Consider the following 21,049-nt stretch of genomic DNA (forward strand, 5'->3'; position numbering starts at 1 on the left):
CAAGAAGATATGGATTTTTTACCTTAAAACATGTAGGACCCATCACATAATGTTGCCAAAGTTGTATTTAACCGTTGCCAAAGTTAACGATTACCAACATGTTAAACTGCAATCGTCATTGTCTATAGCCGCAGCTTGAGCTACTGAACGATCTTCATGCAAAGAACACCAAATAATTCCACCACCGCACAACCGCACCCTAATAGTGACCTCTTTTATCATACTTCTCTCTCGCATGTCAGTCAACTCTCGCACTCTCACCACTAATACTCCCACCACTAATACCTATGGCTTTGCGTTCACAAAAATAACGGATGCTTAAGAAAAGCAAAAACAATTTGTTGTGTTTTTTTGCAGCCTCGCAAACATATAAACAGCAACAACAAAAATGCCAATACCTCGCACGCCAAAGCCGAGTCTTAAGTAATTGGCTGACCTACATACCAAGTAGGGTCACGTACATCACACCCTACAACACCCCCATCTAAATAGTGATACTCTTTTTCTCTCACCATTTGTTTCTCTTTCTCTTACCGTATCTCGGAATAGGTATTACCAATTACGAAAAAATTTTAAAACCTTTTTGGTGGAGGCTCAAAATGAACAGCTGCTGTGGTGCCATCAGATCGCAGCATATTATTCTCCACTCCTATTGGTGTCGGTGCCTTGGCACCTGCAGTCGAGAGTAATGCTTCAAGCCCACAACTAGTCGTCAAACTAATTAATGAGGAAGAGACAGATAAACCAGAGGGATGCACAGTTCCGACTCGGATTCAGACAGCGACAGTGTCGATGAAACAGTAATCGCAGCCGAATCGAGAGATGAGGGCGGCTGAGCTCACAAGCAGACCGAGAAAGCGATCCGGGGCACGCCGAAGGAGAGAGAGGAGTATGAACCGGCATCGCAATCGTGCTAAAGTGCAGTATGCTGAAGAAGAAAAAGAGTTCCCCGCTTTCAAGTACTCTCAGAAGACCAAGCCAATCCTCCCGCAATGGAGACACCAAACAGTGTACTGTGGAGGGAGACAAAGTCGGAAAAGGAACCATACGAATTATGAGCTATGGGTATAGAGGAGACATCTGAATGCTGCGCTTTGCGTCAGTGGAATGTATTGGGGCTCAAAGCTCGACCTTGTTAAAGATGGACATCCCACACCTCACAAAGGCGACGGTCTTCATCAAGGATATGGGCGGCGAAATCGCGACGTAACGCCTTGTGGCTGGCATTATCAATGGAGGGTCTCCATAGAGCATTCCTTCTCAGACCATCGAATCCGATAAGCTTCCGGAATAAGTTGAAAACCAACTGGAAAAAATTCGGAAGGCTACTCAGAAGAAGACTTGGGCAAGATAATTTAGATTGTCCAACCAAAGAAGACATTGACGAAAATGTCAACAGGATTATGACTACACTAGGGGGTCCTTCGAAGATAGTTGTCCTCTTCGGGAAAGGAAATCAGCCCAAGAAAAGCCCTAGGTGACCGGGGAAGATTCACAATATTGGGAAAGAGGTCCGTAGACTTTTTAACAGAGCACGTTGTAAAAAATCGGATGTATAATTGGGATGTGTATTACACACGGCTCAAGGTATACAATAAGATTACCAGAGCGGCAAAACATGCCTTCTGGAAGCTTTTCTGTGACCAGGTCGATTGTTCGATATTTCCAAAAATGTGTTATATTAGATATCCTTTTTTTTCGCAAATGGTCGCAATTTAATGTTTTAAGCATATGTATTGTAGAGAGAGAGAGAGGTATATTCGCGTCGAATATGATCCATATCGAACCATATTTGGATAAACCTTCTATATAGATATACCCATCGATAGAACTTCAGGGCCTCCAAATGGTTTATTTTTTAACCGATTTCCCTAAAATCCGGATAGTTGAGTAGTATTGACCTTTCTACAATACATCCTTTTCTATTATGTTCCACACCAGGGCTGCGGAGTCGAGCAATTTTGACTCGACTACGACTCCAGACAAACTGCTGGACTCCGACTCAGACTCCGGAGTCATCTCCGGGCACTTAAAAATGCTCCCTCGGGGAGCATTGTCGCTAGGGGGTCGAGGCGCCTTTGCCCCAGAAACGGACTTCAGAATCTAATGTAGTTCCTGGGCTCAGAACTTAGGGGTGAGACCTACAAAGTGCATTTTTCCACAAATTTCGTCACGTCGAAATATTTATAATAAATATTCTCAATCGTCAATTATCCAATATCCGTCCGTCCGTTCAAGAGGTAGACGAAATCACTATATCGTCGGAGCGAATAAGGCTTGTGGGTCGTTTGCTGTCCAATATTGGCCATATTGGAAAGATTGATTTTAATTTATACAAAAAAAATTAAACAAAATACTTAAAATTGTTTCGTACTACGTACGATTCTAAAGTGATTAATGGGCCAAAGTTTTTCTAAACTGGGCATTCAAACTGTTCGAAAACTGAGGTTATTCAAAAATGTGTTTAAATTTTTAATATATTTAAATATCCAGTGTAGGATAGGCAAGACAAAGGCCTGCACAAAACCATTCATTGGTAACTGTTTTGCTGAACTCGTGAACGCTGAACCCATATAGGTGTTGTATTTCAAGACTACTGAAAAACGAGACACTGAAAATAGAGTAAAACGAACAAGTAGCTGTTGAGTTGATAGTTTTGATAAACAACCACCAGTCAGTGCTTGGGAGTATTTTTATCCCGAATTCATCGCTGCTCCAGTAAGTTATAAGAAATTACTCGCTGTATATGAAAGTGTCTTGCTGTCATTTTCAATAAATGAACTGATCACACAAATCGCTGAAACCAAATGTACCCGAATACATGCATTGTACGACGTGCACTCACTGAAATCCGAATCAAATTTTCCTTTTGCTGATGGGCTTATTATATACATTCACTCATGTCATTGGCTTGGTGTTTTGTTATCTGTTTTACCCAGTTCTCAAATGTCTCAAACAATGTTGTATTTTTAAACGAAGAGTTCAGTTCTTGAAATACTCTATGATTGTTAGTGTGTCTTGAAAGCAGAAATGAATGATGGTCTTGCGCAGGCCTTTTTGTGCAGGATAAGTATAGAACTGAAAAGGGAAATTTTTTCCAAAATAATTAAAAAATGATTGCCCTGTGGTTAAGTTCAAATGAAATTTCCAAATACATACAAAATTTCAATGAAGTGTTTTCTTATGACAAAAATTTTAATGCAATTTTTATGTAGAATTTTTCAATCATATGGTTTTTAAAGAAAAAACTTTAAAAAAAGTTTTTAAACACAAAATTTCAAAGACATTTTTGAAGGCAATATTTCGAAGGAAGACAAAATTTTATTGATATTTTTCGAAAAACTTTCTAAGGAAAACTTTCAATAAGATTATCTCAAGACAAAATTAGATGAAATTTTCATGAAAGACAAAATTTCTGTGAGATTTTTTCTAAAGACTTAATTCCAATAACATTTGTTCTGAAGACAAAATTTCGATCAAATTGTTATTTAAGACAAAATTTCAATGAAGGGAAAGTTTCAATAAAATGTTTCTAAAGGCAAAATTTTAACCAACATTTTTCTAAAGATAAAACTTCACTCAAATTTTATATGAATTTGAAATTTTAGGTTAATACATCTAAAACAAAACAAAATTTAGAATTGTAAGATAAAGTCCTTAAAGTACCGACTACTGGTACACTTACTACAATCGTCGCTTCTCTGGAAAAATATCTTTCGATTCATGTCAATTTCATTAAAATCCATTTAGCCGCTTGGCCGTTATATGTAACACAAACCACCTTTAGAAAACCTTTGGCCGTTTAATAATATATATCACACCTTTATAAGCCATTGGTCTCACTTTTAATATTTTTGGTGTTTATTTTTATAGAAAACTTTAAACAACATTTAATACAACAATAATCAGTAAAACCAAAATGAAATACAAATGCAAATTTCCTTTCCTTGAATTTTTTAATTCATTTCCCTTGAGGCGAAAAGAGAAACAGGCGATTAATTCCCATAACCGGAGCGTATCTAATCTTCCTTTTGCAAACTTAAATGACAAATAAGATTTCTCAATGATTATTTGCAATTTCCTTGCACAAAAGCTCAATGTGATGCCATAGCTCTGGAGAATCAAGGAATGAATGCAATTACCCAAGTGTGTAAGAACTTCAATGATTTCACTTGGACATGCTAAACTTCCTTTCTATTTTAAACGAATAGACGATGCATTTTTATCGTATTTCACCTCGGCACTGATAATAATCCATTCCCAGACGGGAAAGCAAACATATATCTTCCTCAGCCCCCCGCGCACACACACACACACACACACTTCGTAAGGAGTTTAGAGCTATTGATGTGAAGAGTAAAGGATGTTTTGCCATTCCTTGCCAAAGCAGGTGATGAAGATTACCAATGGATCAATACAGCTTCGATCGTTGTTGTTGCTTTGGCTGCTAAAGCTATTGAAGGTTCTGTTTATGCCAATAATAGCTCTAAATATTGGTTGTTATGTACAACTTGACATCGCGCCACAAAAACTGCCATCAGACCCAAATGAAATCCACTACAACCTGCGACAAGAAGCAGGATGAAATCACCTGCAAGCTCATACATATTCGCACTTCCATTTCGTTTGTTTACTCCCTGCCTGGTACATAGACAGACGTAGGTCGTCATGCCCGCTTCCATAGAACAAACAACGATAAACCATCATTACGCACTTGTACTCTTCCCAAACCAATAAATTGAATACTTTGCTCCCATGGATGCTGCTTAAATGGATGTTGGATGCTGCAGTTGTTTGCCATACAACTACCACAAATGCCGTTACTGCTGCTTTTGGTGCTGACGGAATTGCTGTTGTTTGTTGCTGCTGTCAGGTTGCTGGTATACCTGCTGTGATGTTGCTGGCTGGTGATTCTGGTGCAACAAATCCGACTTTTTTTTTTTTGTTTTATTGATTTGACTGCAATGCCTGCTTTAATGGTGCGAATGTGTTAAATGCCTAAATAAACAATTTACTTGTCTGGTATTTACTCCGGTTTATTTTGTACCGGTGAAATCACTTTAATAAAAAAATTAGAGTGTACAGATTTTAAGACGAATTCTTCTCATCTACAGAGTTTAGGTCTTTATTTACCTTCTGCAGCATATGCTTAGTGCTAAGGTCAAGAACTGTAAAAAAATTTCCAGTTAATTGAAGAACATGGGAAAAATAAGTTGAAATATTGAAAAAGGATGGATTTGTCGGATTTGTCAACCCAGTAGACTAAAAACGATTTAATAATGAGTAAATATCTATACATAAATTTAAGCCCCAGTGGTTTAGTCGGATAGTCGGAAAGGATTTCCTTCTCAGAAACCTTAGGTTTTTGGTTATCAGATATTTTATCTTTTTACGTGTGCATTTTAGTTTAAATATTCGAGAAACTTCTTAGTTACAGCAAATAATGTGGAAAATTCCTTACACCTACAACACCAGTCTCTCAATCAAAAATGGTTAGTCATCATCTTACCTTGTTTTGCGAATCGATGGAAGGAGTGACAGAGTCGTCCAGGTTCTGCAGGGCGGATCTAAGGATCCGAAAACACTTGGGAGCATTCTATAAATTGACGGAACCTGGACGGAGTCTAGCTCTGAGACGCTCGAGGTACTGGCTCCTACGCACTTGCCTGAATACAATACGGTGATTCAATAATACCCGGATGGTATAGATTTCTGCCTATCCCTGACTCAGTACAGCAAGACCGTACACCATACGACTTCTTAAGATGATTTTTATGCGCTGCGCTCATCCCGAAGTCACGAAAACCGACCCACTCTCTACAGGCTTATTAGTTTCTCGTCCTTCATTTGAAATACCCTGGAAAAACTAATTGACACATGTATTGAACCGTCTCAACCCTTCACTGGTATGCGGCTTTCAGCAAACATATACTATGTATCAATCGGTTGACCGTGCCGTTTATGATGTGGTCGAAAGGATTTTGGGATTGGCGACTTCTTGGCGATAGAAGGGGTTTTTAATTACGTGAAGCTGGAGTCCATACCCTCTCTGGTGGACATTAGGGTTCCTCTTCTTTTGGTGAATTCTTCTTCTGGTTATTTCGTTGCCTACGCGGATGACGTCTTTATCACAGTAGGCGGTCGTTTCCTCCCTACTATTACAAACCTCTTTCAGGGATGCAAACAAAGCTATCTCGGGCTTGCAATAAACGCCAAATAAACTGACCTGGTACATTTCACCAGGAGAAGAATGCTGAATGTTTTAAGGGGACCTATCCTGGATGGGGTATGGTTGCCGCTCTTTCCGGAGGCCAAATACTTCAGCTTAATTTTTGACCAGGAACTAAAGTGGAGAAAGAACGAGACTGAAAACGCTCTACTCTTCTCGCAACTGGATAGGAAATAGTTGGGGCTTACGACGGGGACGGTACATTAGATTTTCACTGCGGTTGTTCGGCCGATTCTCACCTATGGATGTCTGGTGTAACATTAAGCTCTCGATAATTGTGTCCTCTACATGATTATGGAGATGGTACAGGGTTCTGATGCTGAACAAGTAAAAATACCCCGAGAGAGCCGCTCGGTCTTAGGCTTTGCACCTATATGTTGAGTGTGGCTGCGAAAATCGCCTTATGACTGATGTATTCACATATCTAGCGCTCCCAAAATTTGGGCATTCTTATGTTTTGCTAAAGGATGGAGATGTGGCGAGGTGGCATGTTATATGCAGTGCGACAAATTATAAAACATGGAAGTCATTCCTTTTGGACGGGTTGGATGTAATTTTCCCGCCAAGAGATCACTGGATGGGAGTACCCCGCCCTTTCCGGGGTTTTCTTCTGTATACACGGATGGGTCTAAGTTGCAGAGTGCCGAGTGCCTTGCGACTGAGCATGACTTCGGATGGCTCCTGTCAGATCCTGGACGTCGCGCTGAGCGCAGGGAGATGTTGACTTCTGCAGATATGCGGTGATGTGGAGAAATTGGAGAACATCCATAACGTTTTGCGGCACTGCCCCGCAATTGCTAGAACACATGGTGAGGGATGAACACCATTTTCCGTATCTAGATTCGCTCCAAGTCTTTCTGGAATTCCATAGAGGCCTGGAGAGGTTCTGGCTACACCGTCTGGTTCCCTACATTATTGTCTTGTTTGTTGGCTTTATTTTTCGGTTGTCTTTGCTGACTTGAGATATACCATCTCTATTTGGTTTTCTCCGTCTTCCAGGACGAATACAATGGACCTAAGATCTATGAATTAAGCAGAAACCTGAACTAGTCGCATGCCTTCCAATCTAACCCAGCTTTTTTACCTTTTGAAGGCGTCGCAATTGACCCCATTTGTGCTTCAAACTCCTTAATAATACAAAACAAAATGAAGAAATTATATACTCTCCTTACTCCTCTCGATACCAACTGAATGGATTTGAGTGGCAGCCAGCACGCTCCAATGCATTTCTTTTCAAATACTAATTCTTCAATATTCCATTCTCAAGTTGTTGCTTAGTTCGTTCGATTCGGTTTGTTGTGCTTTATTTGTTTTTCATCAGAAATCTATAGGATTCTGCTGAAGCGTTCCTGGATGCCATGACATTCAAGATTGCTAGCTATGGTGATGTAGCATCATCATGCTGCTGTTTAGATACATATACGAAAGACGATGGTGGTGTCGATGATGATGCCAGTGAATTCCTGGAAACCTCACAAAGAATGCAATCTCAAAACTCTTCTGAAATAGTTTCAAGCACTCACTTACTTATTTCCATGTCCGCCACTAGCACTTGGAATATTTATTTAGTTCTTTATTCTGTAGCAGCAACACACATTGAATTCCAAACATTAGAGGTGATTTCATTTCTTTCATACGTTTTGTTTGTTTTTTTACTTTCTAACAACAAACTGCCACCTAAAATAGACTGCCCCGCCAGCAGGAAGGTGAATTCAGGTGAATTAGTATGTGTAAAGACATCATTGCTTTTTGTATGAAGACTTTGGCAAAGTTTTCCTGTTTTATTGATTTTTATTATTGTCACATTCGATATGAAATTAATTCCTAGTTTTTTCTTTCTCACTCTTTGTTTTACAGAAATGGGTCTGCGCTATTGTGAATCGCCATCGGTGGGCACTTGTTGCACTCACAGCATGGAAACCAAGATGGCCATGCAGTCACGTCTTCAATTGGAGAAACATTCCAAAGAACAAATCCTAAAAATGTCTAGAACGCTGAGTGATAAAGCGCAAAAATTTAACGGTAAGATACAATTACTTTTAGAATTACTTCTTGCACAAAAGTATTTGATTGGAAATGAATGCGAATATCAACGAATTGCGAATTGCCACGGAAAGGTATCGGAGAACATTAATAGCTTGACACCATGAAATACCTTTGGTCAGCCAAGGGTTACAAAGTGATTCCAAACGACCCCAATAGTATGGGGTATATTTATGCCCTCACTCCGCTAGTAGTGCTTGTTATAAGGGTATACATTTGATGTAGCAATAGTTTTTATTATGTGGACTTAGGTTCAAAAGTTTTCCCACTGACATCCCATAAGAGGAGAAATCGCCCAAAGTCATCCAGAATCCAAATCAATAAACCAAAATTTGTATCTTTCTCTTAGGTGTAAAACAAGTTGAGCCAATGAAACTCAGAAAGTTGTACATATGTATACGTATGTATTGGGTTGCCTAAAAAGTAATTGCGGATTTTTTAAAAGAAAGTAAATGCATTTTTAATAAAACTTAGAATGAACTTTAATCAAATATATAATTGCCATTTTGTTCGATAACCTTTTGCCATCTTCCTGGCAAATTTAGTATTCCACGCTCATAGAACTTCTGGCCTTTATCTGCAAAAAACTGAACCAAGTGCGATTTTATAGCCTCATCATTGCCGAAAGTTTTACTATTTAAGGAGTTCTGCAAAGATCGAAATAAATGGTAGTCTGATGGTGCAAGGTCAGGGCTATATGATGGATGCATCAAAAGTTCCCAACCAAGCTTACTCAGTTTTTGGCGAGTGACCAAAGATGTGTGCGGTCTAGCGTTGTCCTGGTGGAATATGACACCTTTACGATTGACCAATTCCGGTCGCTTCTCCTTGATGGCTGTATTCAATTTGTCCAATTGTTGACAATAAACATCCGAATTAATCGTTTGGTTCCTTGGAAGCAGCTCAAAATATACCACACCCTTCCAATCCCACCAAACAGACAGCATAACCTTCTTTTGGTGGATATCAGCCTTTGAAGTGGTTTGAGCTGGTTCACCATGCTTGGACCATGATCGTTTTCGACTAACGTTGTTGTAAACAATCCATTTTTCATCTCCAGTTATAATTTGTTTTAAAAACGGATCGAATTCACAACAAGCGTTGATTCGGTTTGTTAAATGAATTTCTTTCAATACATGTGGTACCCATATTAAAATTGACGCCAAACAAACAAATGTAAACAAAATTTCGCGCACTTTTTTTCTAGAGCAAGCTAAAAGTAACAGCTGATAACTGACAGAAGAAAGAAGCAATTACAGAGTCACCATCCGTTGAAAAAATTTGTCAACGCCGACTGTATTACTACTATATTACCGACAATTACTTTTTGGGCAACCCAATATTTACATTTGTAACATTTGAAGCATCTAATATGAACAAGTAAAAGGCTGCTAAGTTCGGCCGGGCCGAATCTTATATACCCTCTACCATGGATCGCATTTGTCAAGTTCTTTGCCCGATATCTCTTAATAGGAAAACAAATGATAATGGATAAGAATTGCTATGCCATTGGAGCTATAGCAAAGTTATATACCGATTGATGCCATTATTAGTTCGGCTGTTGAAGAGACCAATGTGGAAGTCATTGTGCGAAATTTCAGCCAAATCGGATAGTAATTGCATCCTCTAGCGGCTAAAGAAGTCAAGATCCGATATCGGTTTATATAGGAGCTATATTAGGTTATAAACCGATTTGGACCATACTTAATATAGTTGTTGGAAGTAATAACAAAACACCTCATGCAAAATTTCAGCCAAATCAAACAAAAATTGCAGCCTATAGTGTCTCAAGTAGTCAAGATCCAAGATCGGTTTATATGGCAGCTATATACAAAACATGGACCGATATGGCCCATTTACAATCCCAAGCGATCTACACTAATAAGAAGTATTTGTAAGGGGACACAATACCAGACATGAACCAATTTAGGTCTTGGAAAGAAAAACAATTAGAGATTTTGTGAGAAGCAAAGAATTCAACGTAACCTAGTATGAGCAAGTAGAGAGGCATTGAATCTGAATTTTGGGATACAGGCACATCTTGGTTGTATGTACCGGGTGACTAGAAGATTTTGTTGATACGCGGACATTTTGGTACTTTAACGTACAAAATGGTACCTTTTTTACGGATTGAGCTACAGCTCTGACATTTGGAATACAGGAACAGTATGTACCGGGCGACTAAAAGTTTTTTTTTTGTATTCGTACATTGTGGTACTAGCAGTTACACCTCGGCAGCCTAGATTAGGCGACTAGACGAGTTTTCTGAAAGTTGTACATTTATGACTAAAAATATTTTTTTAAATTCGTATATTTAGGTACTAAAATGTACAAATTATTATTATTATTATTGACGCATAGAGCGAAAATTCTGGAATTTGTTATACAGTTTTAGACTGTATATATTGGGTGACTAGAAGATGTTCTTAAACTTCGTGCAACTAAGTAGTAAAACTTTCAAAATGGTACTTTCTTTACAGATTGGTCTACAGTTCCCAAAATATGGACACACCTTGACACCACATATTCGAACTGAATGTTCGGTTCGAGCAAATACGAAAGCAATTACTCTCCGCTCATAGATCCAAACAAAACCATCAACATAAATCGAGAAGCTAAACAAGTGTGCTTGAAAATTTTGCTACTCGCTGCAGTTCTCTGGTGTGAATTCGAAGGCATAGTTGGGAGTATTAGTTGTTGTTGTATCAGTGTGTTGTGTTCTTTCGTCTTCTTGATTCTGTTGAGTATCCAGATGCAGGAACTCTGCGACTAAGATGGGGTGCGCCCAGAGGGATTTGGGTCTGAGACGAGTGCATCTGGCTGGGTAGTTAAGCAGGTGATGTGTGTATCCAGTAGATAATAATTTAGATGGTCTCTGTGATAACAGCCCAAAAGGTATTGCTTGAACAGCATGTAGTTTTGACTTCGCACTGGTAAGATCTTTGTCTCCTGACGGAGGTGGTCCACATGAGAACTGAGGAGACAGCCCGTCGCAGTTCGGAGGGCGGCATTCTGACAGATCTTAATATTATTCCACTGCGTGTCGCAGAGCTGACGAGACCACACTGACGGTGCATAACTTACCGCAGACCGGCCAAATGCTTTATACATGGTCAACAAGGTTTCTTTGTTTGCACCCCAAGTGCTGCCGGCAAGTGACTTTTCGCACGTTATCGCAAATTGCTGTGGCATGTGACACTTGATGGTCGCAATCATTTCTCCATCGACCATCACAATCTGCTCAGCATTCACCTCACGCGTATTGTTAGTGAACAATGTGGCTGAAAATTTGGTGAAGATATCTTCAGATTTCTTTCAGCGAAATATGAGGCAAGTTCATTGAGGTAGACGTTCAACCTATCACTGATGTCAACAATGGGTGGGGGCCTGATGCCATGATTGTACAATCGTCCGCATATGATACGATCTCTATGTCGTCTGGAGGGGGTTGGAATGGAGGATAGGTAGAGGTTAAACAGTGCTGGCGAAATCACCCCGCCTTGGGGAACTCGCCGTTTTATTCTACGGTGCTTCGACTTATTATCCCCACATTCCACAAACACTGGTAATTCGCGACCCAGCGTTTCAGGCCTGGCTGGAGGGACGTGTTGGCGATGTCCTCAAATAGTTTGACATGACTGACCGTGTCGAATGCCGTGGATCCAGTGCCACAAGAACTGTCACATGGCCTGGGCTGATTGAAGCCACGGCGAATGTGTGCGGTGATGGCATGCAAAGCAGTTGTGCTATGCAGTCTTCGAAATCCATGTTGAAGCTCGGCGAATGGAAATTCTACAACGAGGCTCGGGAGGAGTAATGCCTCAAGCGTCTTGCTACTGGTGAGAAAAGGGAGATCGGTCTGTTCGACTGTAAGATTGACGGTTGAACAACCTGGCGCATCTCTTCGGATCAGTCTCGGTTACGTCACCAAAAGTGACTGAGGTCCTGTCGTCCCGTGTACAGGGGTTCAAGAGTGACTTAACAGTAAAACACAGCTTGCCTAAACCGGTGCCTAAGTTACATTGCTGCAAGTGTTCCAGTCACAAATTCCGACTATGTTCGTTGACTACCCCGTTTATTTCCGGATTCGGCTCGATGATTCTTGGGTTAGTGGGGTCCGTACAACGAATCCCATCACGCTTGTCTGCGAGTACCACTGTCTGCGCTGGGAAATTGGGCCGGCTGGTATAAAGCGAGCGGCTGCTGCGTTGATGATGTTTTGGAATTTCCTCTCGTCAACTAATAATTCGAGGGGGTCGTCAGTTCACTGAAGCGGCGATTGCTGTACTCTCTGAAGCCAGCCCAATTGGCCCTCTTCTGATTGATAAACGTTCGGCGCTCAGGGGTTATGAAGTCGGGTGGTCGGTCGATGATAAAAATTATGGGGAGGTGATCTGACCCCAAAGAGATGACGGCTAGCTAGGAGATCTGGGGATGCAATGGAAATATCTGGGGAGCTGCTACACCTCCTCGTAATCCTAGTGGGCATCCTCATTCACCGTGCAAAACGTGGAGCTTTCAATCTGCTCTGCCAAAACTATGCCCCGCTGGTCGTTATCTAGGGATGCCATAAATGCCATGAAATGTGATGCGCATTAAAGGCCCCTAGAACCAGACGATTATGGGCAGATAGTAACCTACTATTTCGGGGTTGTAAGCTTGGCCATTATTTGGGACACAGCTACCAACCGGCGGTATGTACACGTTGTATAGATCTATCTCGGCAGTACCAGACCTGACTGCTATCCCCATGCACATCATGTAGGGGTCACTAGCACCAGGCGCAGGCGAGATGGGTCTATATTGAACGGAATGGTGTTTCACGAAGGCCAATCCCCATCTATATTCCTTGAGCGATCCTTATGTAGCACATTGTATGCTTGACAACTGTGCAAGGTGCAGGTGTTGGTCAGCTTTGTCTCCTGGATCGCTGCGACCAATATGTTCTTCCGACTCATAAAATCCCCAATCTCGTCGTTCTTGCCATGGAGACCGTTGCGATTCAATTGCAAAATGATACACTTCCCGGCACTGCCCTGGCAACTTCGGGGCGGGGATGCTGCCGTTGGCTAAATTGCCGTACGGGATTGGTTCGGCGCGTACAACCGGCTGTCATCTAAAGTGGTGTTCGATCCATGTTTAAGAATTATTTCACACTTTCACTTCATTACCAACACCAGTGTTTAATCAAACAAAAATAATTATTATTCAAACAAATTGAGCTGCGGAAATGATATTTAAACAGTTGTAATGGAAACATTATTTATTTTCTCACGGTGAAAAAAGGTTCATAAAAATCTCCAGTCAATATTGAATAGCTCGGGTACTCAAGTGGAGCAAACATTGTTGGCATCATAATTGCTGATATGTGTAAAAAAAGGTTCAAAGTCATGCAGAACATATATTCCAATCATCGGAACTTTAATGTGTATTATCTTGAGAATTTTGTTGTTGTTGTAAATAACAACAATCAAAATAATATATTTTTTTTAGGAAACTAAAAAGTCCGATTCTTTTTGTCAAATAAAAGTTACCTCTAATTTCACTGGGCTGTAAGTAAAATCCGGTTATGTATACTTGAAGAGATCAATGCAGAAACGGTCTTGAAAATTTGTAGTCAATATTTTATATTCTGAATTTGTTGTTCATGCAATCTCTAAATAGGTGCCATTCGAAAGTCTTTCTAGCAGCTGTGATGTCCATAAATTTATGTAAAACGGCAGATACTATTCTATTCGTTATACAATTATTAATATTTATATAAGGCCAGCTCGTTTTAAACGGTTGACATAAATTTAATGGTGTGTCCACTGGAAATGTGAAGCCAATTGCCCCAAATATACCGGCCCTAAACTGGAAAATTAGTTACCTGTCACAGGACATACCCTACAGGGAATGAAAAGTTTCAATTGTCAAACTTATGATTCGTAATAATTTTTTAAAAAGTCGCTTAATTATTTTTAAAAAATTGTTTATCCGTTAAATATATTAGCTTACTAATGTTATCTCTCTTAAAAATACTTTCCAAGACCTATCCCAAGGTGTTAGAATGTTGGCAATTCATCACCTTGAGCGACAAACCCTTACAAAAGTGATAGGTTTTTGCCATGTAAGGGGATGAGAACTGGGACCGGTCCCTATCACCAGAGGACCTATCCCGTGACGGGTTTGGGACCTGTCCGATTTTCCGCAGGGATACAACTAAGTTTTCCCACGAACATTCCATTAAGGAACAGGGGATACTTCTTTCATATCAATGAGTGCAGTCCGATTAATGTTTAAGCTCAATGAAAAGGGACCTCCTCCGAGTTCGAACGGCGTGCCGCATAGCAACACCACTTGGTAGAGAATTTTTAACATAGCAGAATACCTTGCAAGTGAAGCCAGCACTAGTAAGGGATGTTGGTTACCGCTGACAAAATTTCTGATGCTCGCGTCGGGATTTGAACCCAGCGCTCGGTGTCATGGGCGGACATGCTGAACTCTCCACCACGGTAGTGGTGTCCCACTAAATATAGCTGCTATAAATTTTAATAAGCAAATTATTTGGGGTTTACTTTCTCCTTCACTTCACCACATCTTTTATTGCAACGATCTACACTTGATGCGCACTGTAATGATCTGGAAACCTTTTCGATATGGTCAACGTTTACGCCCTATTACTCTTATTATCTTATAGATTCAGTCCATTGTCAAGCCACGACGTCCAGAGGCATAAACTGTATAATTACATTATATATGTATCATATGGCCCCTTTGCGTTTATAACAATAAGTGAATTTACAAAAAGCCGTCCACCAGATCACAATATACCATATATAGAAGAGCATCTATTGTTTAAGGCAGATTTACTTCTGGACCATTCGTTTTTTATAACGTTCATACAGATTCATTAAGATGTTGTCCAAGACTTATAATCTAAATCAGTTGAGTTGATCTGCAAACAGATCTACATTTTTGTCTTATATATGGAAAAATTTAAAGAACATTTAACTGAATTATATGTGTTCTAACACAACGCCTGGGTCATAATTAGCTTATAATTTACTCTGAATGGTTTATAGTAAAACAAGTAAAAACGTGCTAAGTTCGGCCGGGCCGAATCTTATATACCCTCCACCATGGATCGCATTTGTCGAGCTCTTGCCACGGTATCTCTTTTTAGGCAAACAAAAGATAGAAGAAATGAATTGCTATGTTATTGGAACAATATCAAGTTATGGTTCATTTCGGACCTTAATTGAACAGACTATTGGAGACTATAGTAGAAGTCATTGTGTAAAATTTCATCCAAATCGAGTAAGAATTGCGCCCTTTAGGGGCTCAAAAAGTGAAATAGGGAGTTGGTTTCATAGGGGAGCTGTTTTAGGCAATAGACCTATTCAGACCATATTTGACACATATGTTGAAGGTCATGGGAGAAGCCGTTGTACAAAATTTCACCCAAATCAGATAATAATTGCGCCCTATAAAGGCTCAAGAAGTCAAAATCTCAGATCGGTTTATATGGCAGCTATATAAGGTTATGGACCGATTTGAACCATACTTTGCACAGTTGTTGAAAGTCATAACGAAACACGTAATGCAAAATTTCAGTGAAATCGGATAGGATTTGCGCCCTCTAAGGGCCCAAGAAGTCAAGATCCCAGATCGGTTTATATGACAGCTATATCAGGTTATGGACCGATGTCACCCATACTTGGTACAGTTGTTGAAAATCATAACAAAACACGTCATGCAATATTTCAGCCAAATCCAATAAGAATTGCGTCCTCTAGTGGTTCAAGAAGTCAAGATTCAAGATCGGTTTATATGGCAGCTATATGGACCGATTTGAAACGTACTTGGGACAGTTGTTGAAAATCATAACAAAACACGTCATGCAATATTTCAGCCAAATCGAGTAAGAATTGCGTCCTCTTGTGGTTCAAGAAGTCAAGATTCAAGATCGGTTTATATGGCAGCTATATCAGGTTATGGACCGATTTGAAAGGTACTTGGCATAGTTGTTGGAAGTCATGACGAAATACGTCGTGCAAAGTTTCACCCAATTTAGATAAAAATTTTAATTAAAATCAAGATGCCAGATCAGCTTATATGATAGCTATATCAGGATATGGACCGATTTCAACCGTCCCTAGCATAGTTGTTGGAAATCACAACAAAACACCTCATGCAATATTTCAGCCAAATCGAATAAGAATTGCGTCCTCTAGTGGTTCAAGAAGTCAAGACCCAAGATCGGTTTATATGGCAGCTATATCAAAACATGGACCGATATGGCCCATTTAAAATCCTAACTGACCTACACCTATAAGAAGCATTTGTGCAATATTTCAAGCGGCTAGCTTTACTCCTTCGAAAGTTGGCGTGCTTTCCACAGACAGACGGACGGACATTGCTAGATCGACATAAAATGTCATAACGGTCAAGAATATATTTATGGCGTCTGAGACGAATATTTCGAGGAGTTACAAACAGAATGACGAAATTAGTATACAAATATTAGCTAATAGGGAAAAATTGAATTTGCCCCACCCCAATGTCCATAGAAAGTTTTAAAATCTGCACCTAAAATCCAAAATGAGTCAAATAATAGCAATAATTGCTATACTCTTGAATACATGTACTCTTGATCCTTGTGAAGTTTGAAGATGATCTAAGCATGTCCGTTTGTCTGACCGATCGCCCAATTTAAAGCCAAAAAGCATATTATTGCACAAGATCACTGAAAGTGTGTTGTAATAGACCCCTAATTATCCTTGTCGAATAAAGTTCACATCGGATCATGTTTGCATATTTTTGAGGCCATAAAGCCGAATTTATTAATCGGTTTCGCTGAAATCTGGTACAGTAAGTTGTATTCAACCGTATTCAACACCCGTGCAGAGTATGGTGCGGTTAGGTAAATTTTTTATCTGATTTCAGCAAAATGCAGAAAACACAAATATGCGCGGCCGAACTTAATCCGTTTTTACTTGTTTTCTACAAGTAAAAAGTGGTCTAGGCGTAAATCCGTCTAAGTTCTTCTTTTATGCGGGAGCTACCCACAGTGTCATATGTCCTATTGGGAAATTGAACTTCAAACCAAACATCTTGGAAAGGACAAGAAAGGTAATTCTTGGCCGACACATCTGCAAGAGAGCCCCCATTGGCAAAAGATGGGGGCTTAAACCGCGTGTCATGTACAGGGTGTATACTGCAGTTGTCAGACCTTATAGCCGAATCCAAGAGATGGCTTATTTGTGCATCCCGCACAACCCGCCCTGTGGAGGACACCATCTGTTGTACTGATTTTAACATTTAACCTAATGCCTCTGGGCATTGCGGCTAGACAAATTGCTGCGGCCACTGCTGTGAGGCTAAGGGAGCTTTCTCTTTGGGCATGTGGTGACTACGGACAATGTGTTATCCTTGATACAATGCCCTTTTTTCCGGGGAGCGTGAATTACACATTGCCTGAGCCGCTTTTTGATAACATGTACTGTACCACTATTCCTAATAAAACCATTAGGAACTACGATATCTCTGGTAACAGAAGTTGCATAGACCTCTACGCAATTGGTTCCAAATTAGACGACCAAGTGGACTTTATCTGAAAAAAACATTTTGTTCGATAAAATTTCGCAATCACAAAACAACATTCCTTAACCAGCTTGAATGGACATACAAATAAGCAATCAAAGTATGCTAGTACAACACACAAATCATATTATTCAGATTTCAAAGTTTTTAGCCAAACGCAACAAAAACCTAAAAATTCGTCTTTGCCATTATACCCTTGCATATGTATGTTTGTACATATAAAGAATTTATGGACAATGCCATAAATCATCAGACTGGTTTCCACCACTGGAATTGTTTCACTCTGGTTTCCAATTTCAATTGCTAAACAAACACAAACACAATCAACAGCAGCAGTAGCTGCAGGAATAGCAGCATAAATCACTTCCTAAATACTTTTTGTTTATAATTAGAATACATTTGACTTCCAGCAGGCCGTGTTGAGTACTTTGTAAAAGAAACAACACACCCACCCAAAATTCCAAATCCTCGAACAATGGACAAATAAAAATTCCACAAAAAATTATGGCCGAAAAAATTTTCAACACCCACTTGACTGACAATCGAATAACAGGCGGTAAGCAGCGGGCAGCACAAAAAATCCAAAGGTGGCTGGAAAAGAAAAAAGAAATATTTTCTAGGAGCCAAACTCACAAAAAGCATAAAAGGTTGCAACCTCTATGATTTCTTTTCCAAATTGCCTCAGGTTAGAGGCGTGTAGAGTTACATGCCACTTGGCACCAGCTTTTTGACATTAAAAAATTTTATAATAATTATTCAATTCAATTCAAATTCTAACAACAGGCGGCAACACATCGAAGAAACAAGTATCGTAGCAGCAGAAAAAAATTTTTTGACACGACAAGTAGCTATGTCTCGAGCAGAAGGAGGAGATGCCAAAGGAGGCACGTACCACTAACAAGACACCCAGCTTCCAAAATCTCTTGCATCCGCTATTGTCATAGAGTCAAAGTCATAGAAATGATCATTGTACAGAAATTTGTATAAGTGCGAGTTGTTAATCGCCTGGGCTTGCTGTGAGAGCTTGATCAAGTGGCTACACTAAACGCTGTGCGCATGCGGGCTTCTGTTTAATGTTTGATTGCTTGAAGTCATGTTACGAGCTATGTCAGCCAGCCCCCTTTGTGTTAATGATGATCGGAGATGACGACGATGAAAATGATTGCTAGATTTAAACCGCTTGCCTACCTCAAGTGGCCATTATTGTCGTCATCAAAGATAATAACAGCAAAAGTCATGGTACTACAATTAAAGATGTGTGAATAATAAAACATATTAGGAAAAAAAACAAAAATATGAGTTAAAATTAAATAAAACAAGTAAAAGCGTGCAAAGTTCGGCCGGGCCGAATCTTACATACCCTCCACCTTGGATCGCATTTGTCGAGTTCTATGCGCGGTATCAATTTTTTGGCAAACAAAGAATTTTATATATAAAAATCAATTTGTGTTTGTTTGTGTGTTCCTTATAGACTCAGAAACGCCTCAATCGATTTTCTTGAAATTTTCACAGATGGTGCATAATGACCCCGTGGTGAAAATAGGGTACTACAGCATAGCAATTCTTATCCATTATCATTTGTTTTCCTATTAAGAAAAATCGGGTAAAGAACTTAACAAATGCGATCCCTGGGGGAGGGTATATAAGATTCGGCCCCGCCGAACGCTTTCACTTGTTTTAATATAGCATCTTTAATTTTAAGATATAAAAAAACTAAAGACGCTTCTTTTTGTAGAGTTATCAAGTCTTTAGCTATGGAACGACGTTGTCCTTTTCTGAATGTCAATTTCCTATTATTCAAATACATTTTGACCGTCATTGAAAGAGTTTTGTCATTAAAAATAAGACGCTTAGTTGAGGATCATATAAACGTCAATTTACGTTAAAAGTTCTTTAATCTTATCTTATATATTGGGTTGCCCAAAAAGTAATTGCGGATTTTTCATATAGTCGGCGTTGACAAATTTTTTCACAGCTTGTGACTCTGTAATTGCATTCTTTCTTCTGTCAGTTATCAGCTGTTACTTTTAGCTTGCTTTAGAAAAAAAATGTGAAAAAAGTATATTTGATTAAAGTTCATTCTAAGCTTTATTAAAAATGCATTTACTTTCTTTTAAAAAATCCGCAATTACTTTTTGGGCAACCCAATATAAAAATCAATTTGTGTTTGTTTGTGTGTTCCTTATATTCCTTCCTTCACATATGTTGCATAATGATACCGTGGTGATTTTTGATATCTGAAGGAGGGGTGGACCCTACCCCTTACCCAAATTTTCAGAAACGCCACATCTCGGAGATGGGTGGTGCGATTTAAGCGAAATTTTGTGTGTTCTCTTAAAGTAACCTAAAAACAAAATTTTGGTATCCAAATTTAGGATGGGGTACCTTGGGGGGGCGCCCCACCCCCTAAACCTACTAAACATATATATAGTCCAATCACGACAATATGGGACTCAAATGAAAGGTATTTAGGATACGAAAACGTATCTAATATCCAATTGTAAGTGTTTGGGGGACCACCCCAACGCCCAAAAGACCCCTAAATCGGACATATTTAGCGACAATGGCAATATAGGACTCATATGAATGGTATTTGCGAGTAGATTACGAATTTGATATCCAAATGTGGGACCAAGTTTCTGGGGGTCCACCCCTTCCCCAAAACACTACCCAAACAGGACTTATTCACTGATCATGGCAATATGGGACTGACATGAAAGGTATTTGAGTGTAGAATACGAATCTGATATCTAAATGTTGGGCCAAGTCGTTGGGGGGTCTTTGGGAGCACGGCTTTGGGAGCAAAGCACGAATCTGATAGCAATATTCGGGAAAAAGTGTTTATGGGTCACCCCATCCCCATAAAACCACCCAAATAGAATGTATTTGCTGACAATTGCAATATGGGGCTCAAATAAGAGGTATTTTGGAGAAGAACAAGAATCTGATATATATATATATATTCAAGGCCAAGTCACTGAGTGGCCCCTCCATCCCTTAAAACAGCCCCCAAAACGGTCATGTTTGTCGACTATAGAAATATGGGGCTCAAATAAAAGGTAATTGGGAGTACGAATGTGATATCAACATTCGGGACCTACTTTCAAAGCGACGTCCTACCCGCAAATAAGACGTATTTGCTCACCATGACAGTTTGGGTCATAAAGAGAGTGGAGTTCGATATTGATAGGT

General features: G+C 39.7%; 1 protein-coding gene across 2 annotated transcripts in view; it reads left to right on the forward strand.

Annotated features, from left to right (window-relative positions):
• LOC106093455 (glypican-6) overlaps positions 1-21,049 on the forward strand; it is a 423,383-nt gene that overhangs the window by 334,538 nt on the left and 67,796 nt on the right. For both annotated transcript variants that reach the window (XM_059363259.1, XM_059363260.1), the window contains exon 2: positions 8,087-8,251. In XM_059363259.1, coding sequence (XP_059219242.1) covers positions 8,087-8,251 — 165 coding nt within the window. The remainder of the gene's footprint in view (positions 1-8,086; positions 8,252-21,049) is intronic.

The sequence above is a fragment of the Stomoxys calcitrans genome, chromosome 1, assembly GCF_963082655.1.
Source record: "Stomoxys calcitrans chromosome 1, idStoCalc2.1, whole genome shotgun sequence".
NCBI classification, from domain to species: Eukaryota; Metazoa; Arthropoda; class Insecta; order Diptera; family Muscidae; genus Stomoxys; species Stomoxys calcitrans.